The sequence below is a fragment of the Meles meles genome, chromosome 20 (assembly GCF_922984935.1).
Source record: "Meles meles chromosome 20, mMelMel3.1 paternal haplotype, whole genome shotgun sequence".
NCBI classification, from domain to species: domain Eukaryota; kingdom Metazoa; phylum Chordata; class Mammalia; order Carnivora; family Mustelidae; genus Meles; species Meles meles.
In genome coordinates, this window is record NC_060085.1 from 58,039,016 (window position 1) to 58,051,092 (window position 12,077).

The window sequence follows — 12,077 nt, forward strand, 5'->3', positions numbered from 1 at the left end:
TGGCCCTCCTTCCACCGTCTTTCCACAACATGTGCTACCTCGGGGCTGTCAGAAAGCTCGAGGCAAAATTTATTTGGCAACAGGATAGCTGTCATTGGCCTCAAGAGCAGATCTCAGACAACCAGCATGACCCAGAACTTCTTTCTTATCTAGCAGTCCTTTTGCTATTTCTAATCAAAACTGAAAAAGTTGGGGCACCTGGGTGGCTCAGTGGGTTAAGCCTCTGCCTTTGGCTCGGGTCATGATCCCAGGGTCCTGGGATCGAGCCCTGCATCGGGTTTTCTGCTCAGCGGGAAACCTGCTTCCCCCTCTCTCTCTCTGCCAGCCTCTCTGCCTACTTGTGATCTCTGTCTGTCAAATAAATAAATAAAATCTTTTTTAAAAATTAAAAAATAAAAACTGAAAAAGTCAAATCAACAACATCCATATCGGGAAGGCACCTGATCCAAATAGCAAAATCAGACCCCTGATTGAAAGCACCAAGGAAGCAAACTTTAAAAACAAGAAAGTTCCTATTTCCTTGCCTGCCCCCTCCTTTGGAAGCCACTACAAAAACAAAGGTGACTTATAGGGCCTAGAGAAGCTTTAGCGCCAACGCCCAAGGGCATACACTTTACCTCTGTGAGGGAGAGATCTGGCAACATCCCCAACAAGGGGAAAGTGAACCTGACAGAGAGCCGAATAAAGGGGGTACAATTCGACAAGGCTAACCTCTGTGTGTGGACTTGAGGCCTGTGTCCCCAGCGATCTGTAAAATGAGTTTACATAACAGGCCTTTGTGTTGTCCCAGATAAGAGAGAGTAGAGGAGCGGTCAGACAGAATGTTTTAAGGATTTAGAACCGGCTGAGATTTCCTGGGGGACAGTGAGGTTGGGGGTGGCAGGGAGCAGGGGTGGAGCCAAGGATGGGGGGAGGGTGAGTTAAGAAATCATCTGTCTGATCTAAGGAGGAAAACAGTTAACAATGACCACAATAATTTAAGTCCTCATTTGTAATTCCTTGGTTTTATTTGCATTAGCACTTTCAGGATAGACAAGAAACCAGTAACTCCAATTGCCTCTTCTTAGAAGGCAGTGTGGAGTTGGGGGACAAAGGTGGAAGGGAGCTGTTGTTTGTATTTGTTTTTGTTTTACTGTATGCCCTCTTACACTTTTGAAATTTTGAAATTCTGGACCATGTATTTAGATTATCTATTCAGAAATATATAAAGGGAATTTTTATACTAGTTTAAGCATGTCCATAGTTTTCCAACAACCCTAAGAAGCAGGCAGAGCAAAGATCATTTGTCTCAACTCCCGAATGAGGAAGCTGTGGGGTCTAAGAACTAAGAAGGGAAAAAGAATTTCTAACATAACACAATTTAAAAAAAAAGAAAGAAAGAATTGGCCACAGTTGTGGTGAGGCTAGAAATAAGACTCAGACCTTCAGCATCCTAAGCCAGCGCTCTCTTTCAGAGACCCCACAGCTTGAAAGACGCAGCCTGCCCCCGCATTCGCTCTTGAAGTTCAACCTGCATAGCTAGAGCTGTGGGAACCCACATGGGGTATGGCACAGGAACCCATCACCCTATATGGAGCCTTACTAACCAGCACAGCAGGCTAGGTGAGCTGTTCAGAGCTGGCTAGACGTTTGGGGAGCAAACATCCTGAAACTTGCTAGGGTTTCAACCCTTATTACTGAAAAATCTATCAAATGCCCAAGTCCACGTTGTTTCCCAAAGTACAGTGGTTGCAACTGCATTTTTACTAAATTCATTAACTTGCAGGCTCTCAGGATCATCATTTTGAACTCAGAGGGACTCAGACGGGTGGTCAAGTGTAAAAATGAGCACTGGGCTTAGAACCCAGGCAGACCCTGGGTTCAAGTCTTGGTTTTGCACCTGATTTCGGTGTGGCCTTAGGTATGCTGGTCACTTCCTTTATTTTGGCCTCAGCTTCCCCTCTATTAATAAAAATCAATTCGCAGACATGTACTGTGCACAGTGTGTCTAACATTGCTGCGGGTGCGGGGCCTCACAGGCCCACAGAGCAGACTAGATCCCTGCACTTTCAAGGAGCGGACAGACCCTGTACAGGAGGAGATCAACACATGAGGTCATTTCCAGTCTGATGAGCTATGAACTTACCCCTGAACTCACCCTGTAATGTGGAGAGAGGGTCCACATTTGCAGTGGGAGCCAAATGAGGAAGCAGGAGGGGGATGTAGGGACATAATATGACAGGCAGGGGGACAGATACAAAGAGCCCAAAGCAGGCATGTCTGAAGGACAGAAAGGGCTAGTGAGGCTAGAGAGCAGCAAGTGAGGGCAGAGGGAAGGAGATAAGACAGCCAAGGCAGACAGGGGGCCCACGGCTTCAGGTGAGGAGTCTGGATGCCATTCTGATTGCAACAGGAAGTGATTACAGAAATAAAAAGGTTTAATTTGATCTGTGGTGTTGCAAACTTTCTTATTTTTTTAGCAGCAGAACTTTTCAGTCAAATAAAAACAAGTGGAACATCAATATAGAACCGGACAAAAGTGCTTTTGCTCAGGCTGGGTGAGAAGCTAGTTAAGGCCCTTCTGAACTTGTAGCCTCTTGGCCTTTCCCCTTTACCCCTGCGGCAGCTCCCAAGCACTGGAGCTCAGAGGAGCTGCAAAAACACCAGGTAATCTATCTCTGGGTTCTTCAAGCTCTAACAAAATCTGGCAGTACAGGGGGAGGAGGTGTGGGGAATCATGCTGGATCCTTGCTGGGCCCCAGACAGCCCCTGGAAAGGTTTTAAATCCCTGAAGTGCAGGAATTATAACAATAAAATCTGGCTCATCAAAGGTTCCGGTTAAAATGACATTGCTGAAACTATAGGGACAGAAAACAGATCGGTGATTGCCAGGGGCTAGGGTGAAGGGAGGACACTGACACAAAGGGAGGGACACAGGGGAACTTTCTGGGTTGCTGGAAGTATTGTATACTGTGACTGTGCTGGTGATTATGGGACTCTATACGTTTCATCAGGATTCACAGAACTGTAAACCTAAAATGGGTGAAGCTTAAGGAGCATAAATTTAACTTGAACAAACCTGATGTTTAAAAAAAAAACAACCAAAATACAAAGACACCTCCGAGGTATTTTATGGATGGAGAAACAGACTTGAAGAGCAAAAATGACTTGCTCCTGCTGAGTCAGAAGAGCCCCCAAACAGTCGATTGAAGGGCTACCCCCACCCCCACGCCACCGCTCCTCAGCTTCAATCCCAAGCCTCTTTAGTACCTGGCCTCAGGTTTCTCTGACTTGCAAACTGAGGAGGTAGATACTTGCCAAAGACTTTCCCACACCAAACAATCAGATTCTAAGAAGCAGGCTGGTGTAGGGGAAAGACCTCAATGTCAGAAACACTGGAAGAAAAATGCCCACTTGTGTCAGTTACGAGCTGGATGCCCTGGGGCCAGCCTGTCCTGTGCCAGGACAGGGTTAATAAGAACACATCTGTACATCAGCTGGCACACAACAGCCTCCAAGAGGGGCAGCCATTATCTCCCTTCTATCCCAACTGGATCCCAGTCCCTATCCCACCAGGCTGCTTCCTAAGAACAACGTGGAGGTAACCATAGGGAACAGAAATCGCCAACTCCCTGCCCTGCGTTGCATAACCTGTGCTCGGGTACACAGTACACCCTGGGCTCCACTGGGGCACAGGCTGTTATCTCACCAGGTAAACAGGAACACCCCGCCCCCTCCTTGACCACCATCAGCACCCAGCCACCACAAACACTCAGGGGCAGAAGGCCGGCAGCGCGCAGGAACACCACTGCTATTTATGCCTATATTTTGGGCACTCCAGTTTCCCTGTGGCTGCTGGCATCATCGCAGGGCACAAACTCATCCACAGACACACTCCACCCATCCTACAGCCCTTCCCTCACCACCTGTTCCAAAAGGGTGGTCCCAAATAATGACTCAAAGCTGCCGGCCCCACCTTGCTTTTTTTTTTTTTTTTTTCTCTCTCCAATGTAAGGCAACCAAAAACACACAGAAACCCAAAAGATTCTTTAAGACAAAACAAAACAAAAGCCTTCAGGCAAGGAGCTTCTGCTTCCGCTGGCACATCAAATCACGTAAAGTTTGTTGGCTTACTATTTCTCCACGGAGGAGGTAGGCAACACCCAGAAATTATACCAATTTTGCAGAAACAAAGAGCTAAGTACCCTGGCTAAAGGCAAACATGAGCAGGGCTACAGTGGCCCAGGGACGCAAAGCCCCAGAGCATCAGGTCTCAAGGGACTCCCCCATACCTTGGCTCAACTTCTAGAAAACACAGAGATAACAGGAGATAACACTTGTCCTGTGCTGCCCCTGCCCAGTGCTTTTAAGGGCTGTCCTGGAGATCATGTGAACTGAAAATCGTGAGAGAATGGAAAAGATTTCTGCAGACCTCAGTTAAGCTACTGAGCAAAAACAATGCTTTGCCCCAGCCACGGTCTCCTCACTCTATGAGGGAGGGCTGGTAGCCAGGTTAAGAAACTGATTCATTAATCACAAATATTATTTATCAAACCACTGCCAGGACATTGTGGCAACTACATCCTGCTGTTTCTCTTCACAGTCATTGCCAAAGTTGGGTCCTCTCCCCCACCTTCCGGTATCTGTGAACTTTTCAGTTTCTATCAAACTCCAGCTGGGGGAGGGGACCCAGGGCTGGCCCTCGTCGAGTAAAGTTCCACCACCAGGTCCACAAAGAGACTGCAGGGAGGCGTGGCCAGGCCGGAAATTCTGACAAAAAGTTTTGGCCCTCCGGTCCTAGAAACAACTACTTCCTGATCCCTCCTAGGCTTGGGGCGGTGTAGTTCTCTGGCCGGGCTCCCCCAACCAGGGCCGAGCTGGGGGCTTCGATCGAGGGGGGAAGGGCGGCCTTCTGTCCCCCGCACCCCGAGCCGCTCTGCTGCCTTCCACTGGCTAAGTTATTTTGGAGCAAAAGTGCCCCCAGGGTGTGAGCTCCGGAGGGCAGGGCCTCCTCCCCCGCAGCATCTCCAAGACACACACACACACACACACACACACACACACACACACACAAACACACACCCCAAGGCCGGCGTTCTGAGGACTGAACCCGACCCAGACCCCAAGGCCCAGGCCTGCTCCGACAGGAGGAAGGGAAAGGGGGAATCGAAAGGGATTTGCCAGAAACCTCAGGACAATCCGGGGCGCTCGGAGCGGCCTGGGGCCGCCTCCGCTGAGGGAGCGCTTTCTAGGGGCCCCAGTCAACCCCCGGTGCCCGTCGGAGAACGGGCTGCGCGGCAGTCAGAGAGGGCCAGGCCACCCCCGCCCGGCGACCCCAGGCTGGGCCTCCTACCTTGACCCGCTTGCCCTGGATCTCCAGCGTCTTCATGGTGAAGTCGACGCCGATGGTGCTGCCCTGGCGCTCCGAGAAAGCGCCGGTCTTGAAGCGCTGCACCACGCACGTCTTGCCCACGCTCGCGTCGCCCACCAGCACCAGCTTGAACAGGAAATCGTACTGTTCGTCCGGGTCCCCCGGGCCCGGGCCCGGCCCCGCCATGGCCGCGCGGGAGCCGAAGGGCCGGCGCTCCGGACGCTGAGGGAAGCCTGAGCTCACGGAAGCCGCGGACCGCCTGGCGACGTGGAACCGCCGCAACACCTGAAGAAGGGGCGCCGCCTTCTGCCGGCCCCGGCCCGGACCCGCCCCGGACCCGCCCCGGCCGGCCCCCCGCCCCGCCCCCGGCCCTCCCGGAGCCCCGCGGGCCTCGGCTCAGCCAGACTCGCCTAGTCCCGCCTCCGCAAAGCTCGCGACCGGCCCTCTGCTCGTTCCGGGCCAGTCCGGCCCTCGCGCTCGGCCTCAGCCCCGCCCCGGCCCCACTCTACCCTGAGCGCATCGGGCCCGCCCCATCCCCACTCAAACCTCTGCTCTTCGCGGGACAGACTCCGCCCTCAGCCACACCCCCAGGCAGACTCCGCCCCCGGACCGCCCTGGCCGGGCTCCGCCCCCAGCCGACTCGCTGCCCTCGGCCAGCGGACAGTCGGCTTCTCAGCTCCGCCCCCAAGCCCGCCCACAACCCAACTCCGCCCGCGGCACTGCCAGCGCTCGCCACGCCCCCCACCGCCGCGGGCTAGGCTGCCTCACTGGAGCAATCAGAATCCGCCTCGAGGGTACGGTGGAGTCCCTGGGCCTGCAGGCCTGGGGGCGGATTAACCCAAACCTTGAACCCGGAACGGCCTCCTCTAGAATGGATCACTGGGAAGGGGACAAGCACGGCAGAATCCCTGCAACAGGGGATGTCTGTGTCTCGCACACAGACGGGGAAGGCGAAGGAACGAGAAGGCTTCAGTGAGGCCAGAAATTAAGCCGGCTACAAAACTGGGGTGAAGACCAGAATCCTGGTGGGGGAAGGGACCCGAAGGCTGCCCGCTCAAGGTGACGCCCCTTCAGGACTCTCGAGAGAAGGGAACTAGAGAGCCGGTTTGGTGGATGGCAAGACGGGAAGGAGGAGTTGGGAGATCACAACCCCCAAAGGCAGCTAGCGGTTGTTGAAGCAGCTGTCCTAATGGCTCAGGGTGGGCTGGCTCAGTTGGGGTTATGGGTCCATGACCCAGCCAAACAGCACCAGTGATTGGACTGAGCAGAGGAGCATGGGAAGTTTGTGGGGAATTCTGTGGAAGGTCAGACAAGCTTTTGCCAAGATAATCCATAAACCAAGAGTCCTTGGAGAAATGGAACCGAGCTAAGCTTAAAATAGATCAAACGGAACCTATCCCCACAACTTCCCAACTACCCAGCAGGGAGGGAATTGAGGACACTCCTGCCCTCTTCAGACTCCAATTCTACTTGGTTCAATAAATTGCTATTAATGCCTACTATAGGCCCTTGGAACACATCAGTGAACAGAGCAGACAAAAATCCATACCCTCCCCAGCAGAAAAGGAAAGAGGGCTTTCCCATAGCTTAAGGAGAACACGGAGGGCAAGTCCACCAGGACTAGTAGTACCCTGAGGATCCCCGACCTACCTTACTGGCTAAGTGGGGAAGAGACTGGATTAGGAGGCAAAGACAGACCCATGGAGAAGATGGAGCAGCAACCTGTTCTGGAACCGTGGAAACTCCTCCCATGGGAAGTGCCCAACAGTGTTAGACAGGAACCCCCAAAGTGCTATGGAAAAGCAATTCTGGGAGCCCAGCTTTATCATATCAGACTGGAGGGGCAGGAAATAGCCTCCCATTCTGAAGTAGTAGGAGACAGAGGACATGGGGCGGAAGACTTCCACAGGCTGGGGTTGGCTCTGGGGCATGTCAAAGCTCAGAACCCCGGAAAATAACATCTGTTCCAGCCCAGAGTGGCTCCTCACAGCCACTGGTGGAAAGAAGAAAGGAAAAGGTGAGCCCGGGGGCTAGGATGAGCCAAGACTCAGCTACTGGAAGCATGGGGAAAGGAACGAAGAGTATAGACATTCACAGGGTGCGGTGGACATGTGGCTGAATAACTGAACTGGCCTTTAAGTTTGCCTTGCCTGGAATTGGTTTAGGGTGGGGTGGAGGCCTGTTGGTCTGGCTATGGATCTTGCCAGAAAGTCCAGCTACCACTTGTCTTTGTGGGTGATGGAAATGTTCTAAAACTAGACTGTCGGGGCACTTGGGTGGTTCCGTTGGTTAAGTGTCTGCCTTTGGCTCAGGTCATGATCTCAGGGTCCTGGGATCGAGCCTCGCATTGGGCTCCCTGCTCAGTAGAGGAGTCTGCTTCTCCCTCTGCCCCTTAGCACTACCCCCCACCTCCTGCAAGCACGCCCTCTCTCTCTCCCTCAAATAAATAAAATCTTTTCTAAAAAATAAAATAAAACTAGACTGTCATGAGGGCTGCATGACACAGGAAATTTATTAAAATTCTTAAACTGTACACTTACAATGGGTGGAACTGATGTGAGTAAATTATACCTCAATAAAGCTGTTAAAAAATATCTGCATTTCCTCTCTTTTGGTGGTAAGTTTCTGTGTAGCACAATGGCATTTCATCTGAAATCAAATTATGCTCCTTTGAAACAGAGTGATTCAAATTCAAAAATGTTCATATCTCACTTAATGCCCCAGTTTTGAAACAATGCATATCCCAAATTTTTAAAATGTGCCAAGAATTTAACATTCTTGGGGCACTTGGGCACCTAGGTGGCTCTGATGGTTAACCAGCTGCCTTTGGGTCAGGTTGTGATCTCGGGGTTCTGGGATTGAGCCCCAGGTCTAGCGTCCTGCTCATCAAGGAGACTGCTTTTCCCTCTGCCACTCCTCCTGCTTGTGCTCTCTCTCTCTTTCAAACAAATAAAATCTTTTTAAAAATGTTAAATTCTTTTTTTTTAATATTTTACTTATATGACAGAGAGACACAGTGAGAGAGGGAACACAAGCAGGGGGAGTGGGAGAGAGAGAAGCAGGCTTCCTGATGTGGGACTCAATCCCAGGACCCTGGGATCATGACCCAAGCAGAGGGTAGATGCTCAACAACTGAGCCACCCGGGGGCCCCACAATTTAACCTTCTTAAAGCTAGTGGTGGGTGGGCTGAGTTTTACCTGTGTTTGTGCTGTTGCCACACGGGGGCACACCGTCCCGGTTGATAAGCCAAAGCGCCGCGGTCACCCCAACAGTCTGTGGATCAGAGCTCCAATGTCATCTTTCTTGCCCTTCCTTGGAGCCTGATGTGGGAATTGATCCCAAAACCTTGGCATTTTGACCTGAGCAGAAGGTAGTCGCTTAACCAACTGAGCCACCCAGGCACCCTTCCTCCTCCTTTCTTTTTTTATCTTTATTCTTTCTACCATCACCATGATTAAAATACACAACCTCTAACAATATCACCTGAGTTCTATTTCGCAGCGCCCAGACTTAGTGCTAAAAATGTGCCTCCAACAGACCGATCAGACACAAAGGTGAGAAAACACAGTAAGGAAGCGAAGACCAGACATCAACCATGATACCCTGCGTTCTTAATATAGAAGAGTGCTTGCTACGCAACATTAGAATATAATGGCGCAGCAAGGAAGCAAAGCTATCTTATCGGAGCTGTAGGCTTGGGTGCCCTGGGCTGGTGCTGGCTGACGACTGGGAAGGCACCCTCCCAAGGGCCAGCCCTCAGCCCACCTTAAGGCCAAAGAAATGGCAGCTATCCAACTCTCTCCCCACTCCCAGAACCCCAAAACGTCATGCACATGGGGAAATGAACCCCAGTCCTCCTTGCTTCTGTTGATTCCATTTCATGCTTGAGGCTCTGCCTGAAAATAGAGGGATCAAATGGCTCTCAGCACCCCTACTTCGACCTCTGCCAGCTCCATGCTGTCCTCCCACCCTCACTGCCACCCTCCCTCTGGCACAGTGCTCCCACCCAGGCCTGTCCGGGCTTAACAGCCCCCCCTCCACACCACCCCCTCAGCATCAGGTTCTCAGTTCCCCTCCCCCCACCCAAGGGGCTCTGACGAGGCCACTCCCCTGCTCAAACTTCAGTGATAAGTCCCAGACCCTCTGAAACACAGTATTGCACCTTATTCCTCCATCATCTGTGTCCCCCATCCCCGCCCTTTTCCCCAGACCCTCCAACTTGCCAGTTTTCATGGAGTCCTCCATGGCATAGCCAGAGGACTGAGGGGGATCAGCCCTGCTCTCCCCATCCTCACCACACTGACTGAGATGGAAACCCAGGCTCTGAGATGTGCAGGAAGTACCCTGTATGGGAACTCGGCACCCCTCAGCCCTGCAGGGAACTTCCCTCTACATTCTCTTGGGGGGGGGGGGGGTTGGGGGGAAGTGCAACAGGAGGGGGACAGATGTGAAAATGCCTGAAGGGGCGTGGTGCTGCCACTGGTCTCCCCAGGGTCCCGTCTGCTCATTAATCAAGTGCTGCCTGCCCTGCTAGGGAAGGCCTGATGTACCCAGATGGGTTCCTGCTGTCACCGCTTCACAGTTTCTGTGAGCAGGGGCTGAGACACCCCCACTACATCCTTTCTTAGGGCTTTGGGAGGAGGCAGTGGGATGCTGATGTCTCTTCTCCAGTTCAGTTGTCAGAGGATGGGGTCGGGGGGGCTGTCTGTGTGGCCACACAACCAGAACCTTTGCTCCCCTGACCGGCCTGTCCCTCTCATCACTGCAAGGTATCCAGATCAGAGTAGAACATGTTCATCTCTTCCTTGTTTATAAATTGCTCAAGAGCCCGAACACAAGTATCAGGGGGGTCAGAGTACAGGGCGGGTGGAGATGCGTGGGGAGGAAGGCCAGTCTAAGGCCTGGGTGGTTCTGGTCTGATGAATCTTAAAGCAAACCAAGAGGAAGCCTGATGTTTTACTTGTAGGAAAACCAGTGGGGTGAGCAAAGGGGAGGGAAGTCTATGGAAATCTATCTATGGAGAGTCGCCTTTTTGGAAACTTCAGGCAAAGCCAAAGCTAACATAAACCATGAAAGAGATTTTGTCAACAAACTCAAGGCTCCCAGGACTGGCTCTTTTGTCTCTGAGCAATGAGCTGGGCCAAGGATCCTCACCAGTGATGACACCTGCCCAGCAGACTCCTCTGCTGTTGCAGGTCCGGAATGGGAGCCCTGCAGAGATCTTCCCTCTGGGGTCCCTGGCAGGGCAAGTAGCCAGGGCCTCTGGGACAGGAAGAAGCCTGGGGTCAGGGCCATCTCTGCCAAGGACACCTGTAGGACAGGGTGCTATGTGCTTTCCCACCCAGCCTCAGTTTCCTCAGATATGGGACACTCATTCCTGTCCACCTATGTCCCAGCAAGCCACTGCAAGACCCTAGCTGGGACATGCTCTGTACACTGCAGGGCTGGAGCAGGGGCTCCTGTGTCTGGCTCTGTCCCAGGGGTTAGAAGCCTGGTAATTCCACTGACTGAGGGATGGAGGCCTGGAGCCTGGAACTTCCAGAAGGGCCACACTCCAGGCACTTCTAGTCACCTTTTCCAGGGAGAAGAAATGCCTGTGGTTTGGATTTCCTGCTGTCCTTGAATGCAGGGCAGCCCCCAAGCCTACATGTGCCCCTTGGAAGAAAAACCCTGAGGGAGTGGTCTGAGCCAGGCCGCCACACACCCCAAAGAGGCTGTGAGGAGGGCCCTCGCTTGCCTCTGCCTGCACCGTAGCACTGCCGGACCCTGGGACAAAGTCCTGGGCTTTGAAACAGGGAAACTAAGGCCAGGGGCCTAGGTCCCAGAGCTGAGCCTGGCCCTGCCCCTCCCCTGGGGCTTCCCAAAGCTGCAACTTCACCTCTCCCCTGCTTCCTGCATGCATTCACCCAGGGGCTCAGCTGCGGGGGGACACACCAGCCCTTCCTTGAGGGAAGCCAGGAGGCAAGGTGCCCCCACCCCAGTCACACCCCCTCTCCTCACCCTCCATCGCCTTTCCTGTGCAGCCACTCCCACCCCAGCCAGCCTCTGCCTGCCCTGCCTCCTGCCTCCTGCCTCCTGTCTCCACATCCGACTCCACACACCTTCCTGAGGCAGGTCACTCACTGCCCGGTTCAAACTCTTGCTAGGATATGCACGGCTCCCTCAAGGGGCCTGTCTGGGCTGGCCATGGCCTGGCTAGCCTCTCCCCTGACACTCACTACCCCCCAGCCACATGGGGCTCTGGCGTTCCCTGACCCCGCTGCTCCCCTGACAGGCAGACCCCCAGACCTGCCCAAAAGCCCAACTCCCCCGTGTCACAGGCTTCCCCAAGCAGGGCCTCCCTTTGACACACAGTCCGAGTTGGGGCCCAGACCCAAAGGACAGCCCCCTGGTCCTGACACTGACTCCCAGACTCTCACATGATCCCTACAGAATACGTGGAGCCCGCCCCGCCCCCCCCCCCCCCCCCCAGCCCCAGAGACTGCTGTCCCATCTCTACTGGAAAGAACAGACCCAGCCCAGAGGGCAGGGCAGGCTTAGCCCTGACTGTTGCTTCCTGGGCATCCGTGGTGTGCTCTGACCCAGGCCACCTTGGGGGCCTCCCCAACCTCTGCCCTGAGAGGGAGCCTGGGATGGGTCCCATCCCTCCCGCACCCGGGCCATGTGCTTCGGGCCTCTGGCCCCAGCGGGGACTCTGCACCAGGCATCCCACTGCACCTCAGTGCG

The 12,077-nt window shown here is 53.6% G+C and overlaps 1 protein-coding gene across 1 annotated transcript in view; it reads right to left on the reverse strand.

The window, feature by feature from the left end:
• The window catches only part of RAB43 (RAB43, member RAS oncogene family), a 33,556-nt gene extending 27,911 nt beyond the window's left edge, over positions 1–5,645 (reverse strand). Inside the window, exon 1 of the mRNA XM_045991254.1 lies at positions 5,333–5,645. Within this exon, the coding sequence (XP_045847210.1) occupies positions 5,333–5,536 (204 nt within the window). The 5' untranslated portion in view covers positions 5,537–5,645. The remainder of the gene's footprint in view (positions 1–5,332) is intronic.
• Between the last annotated feature and the right edge of the window lie 6,432 nt (positions 5,646–12,077).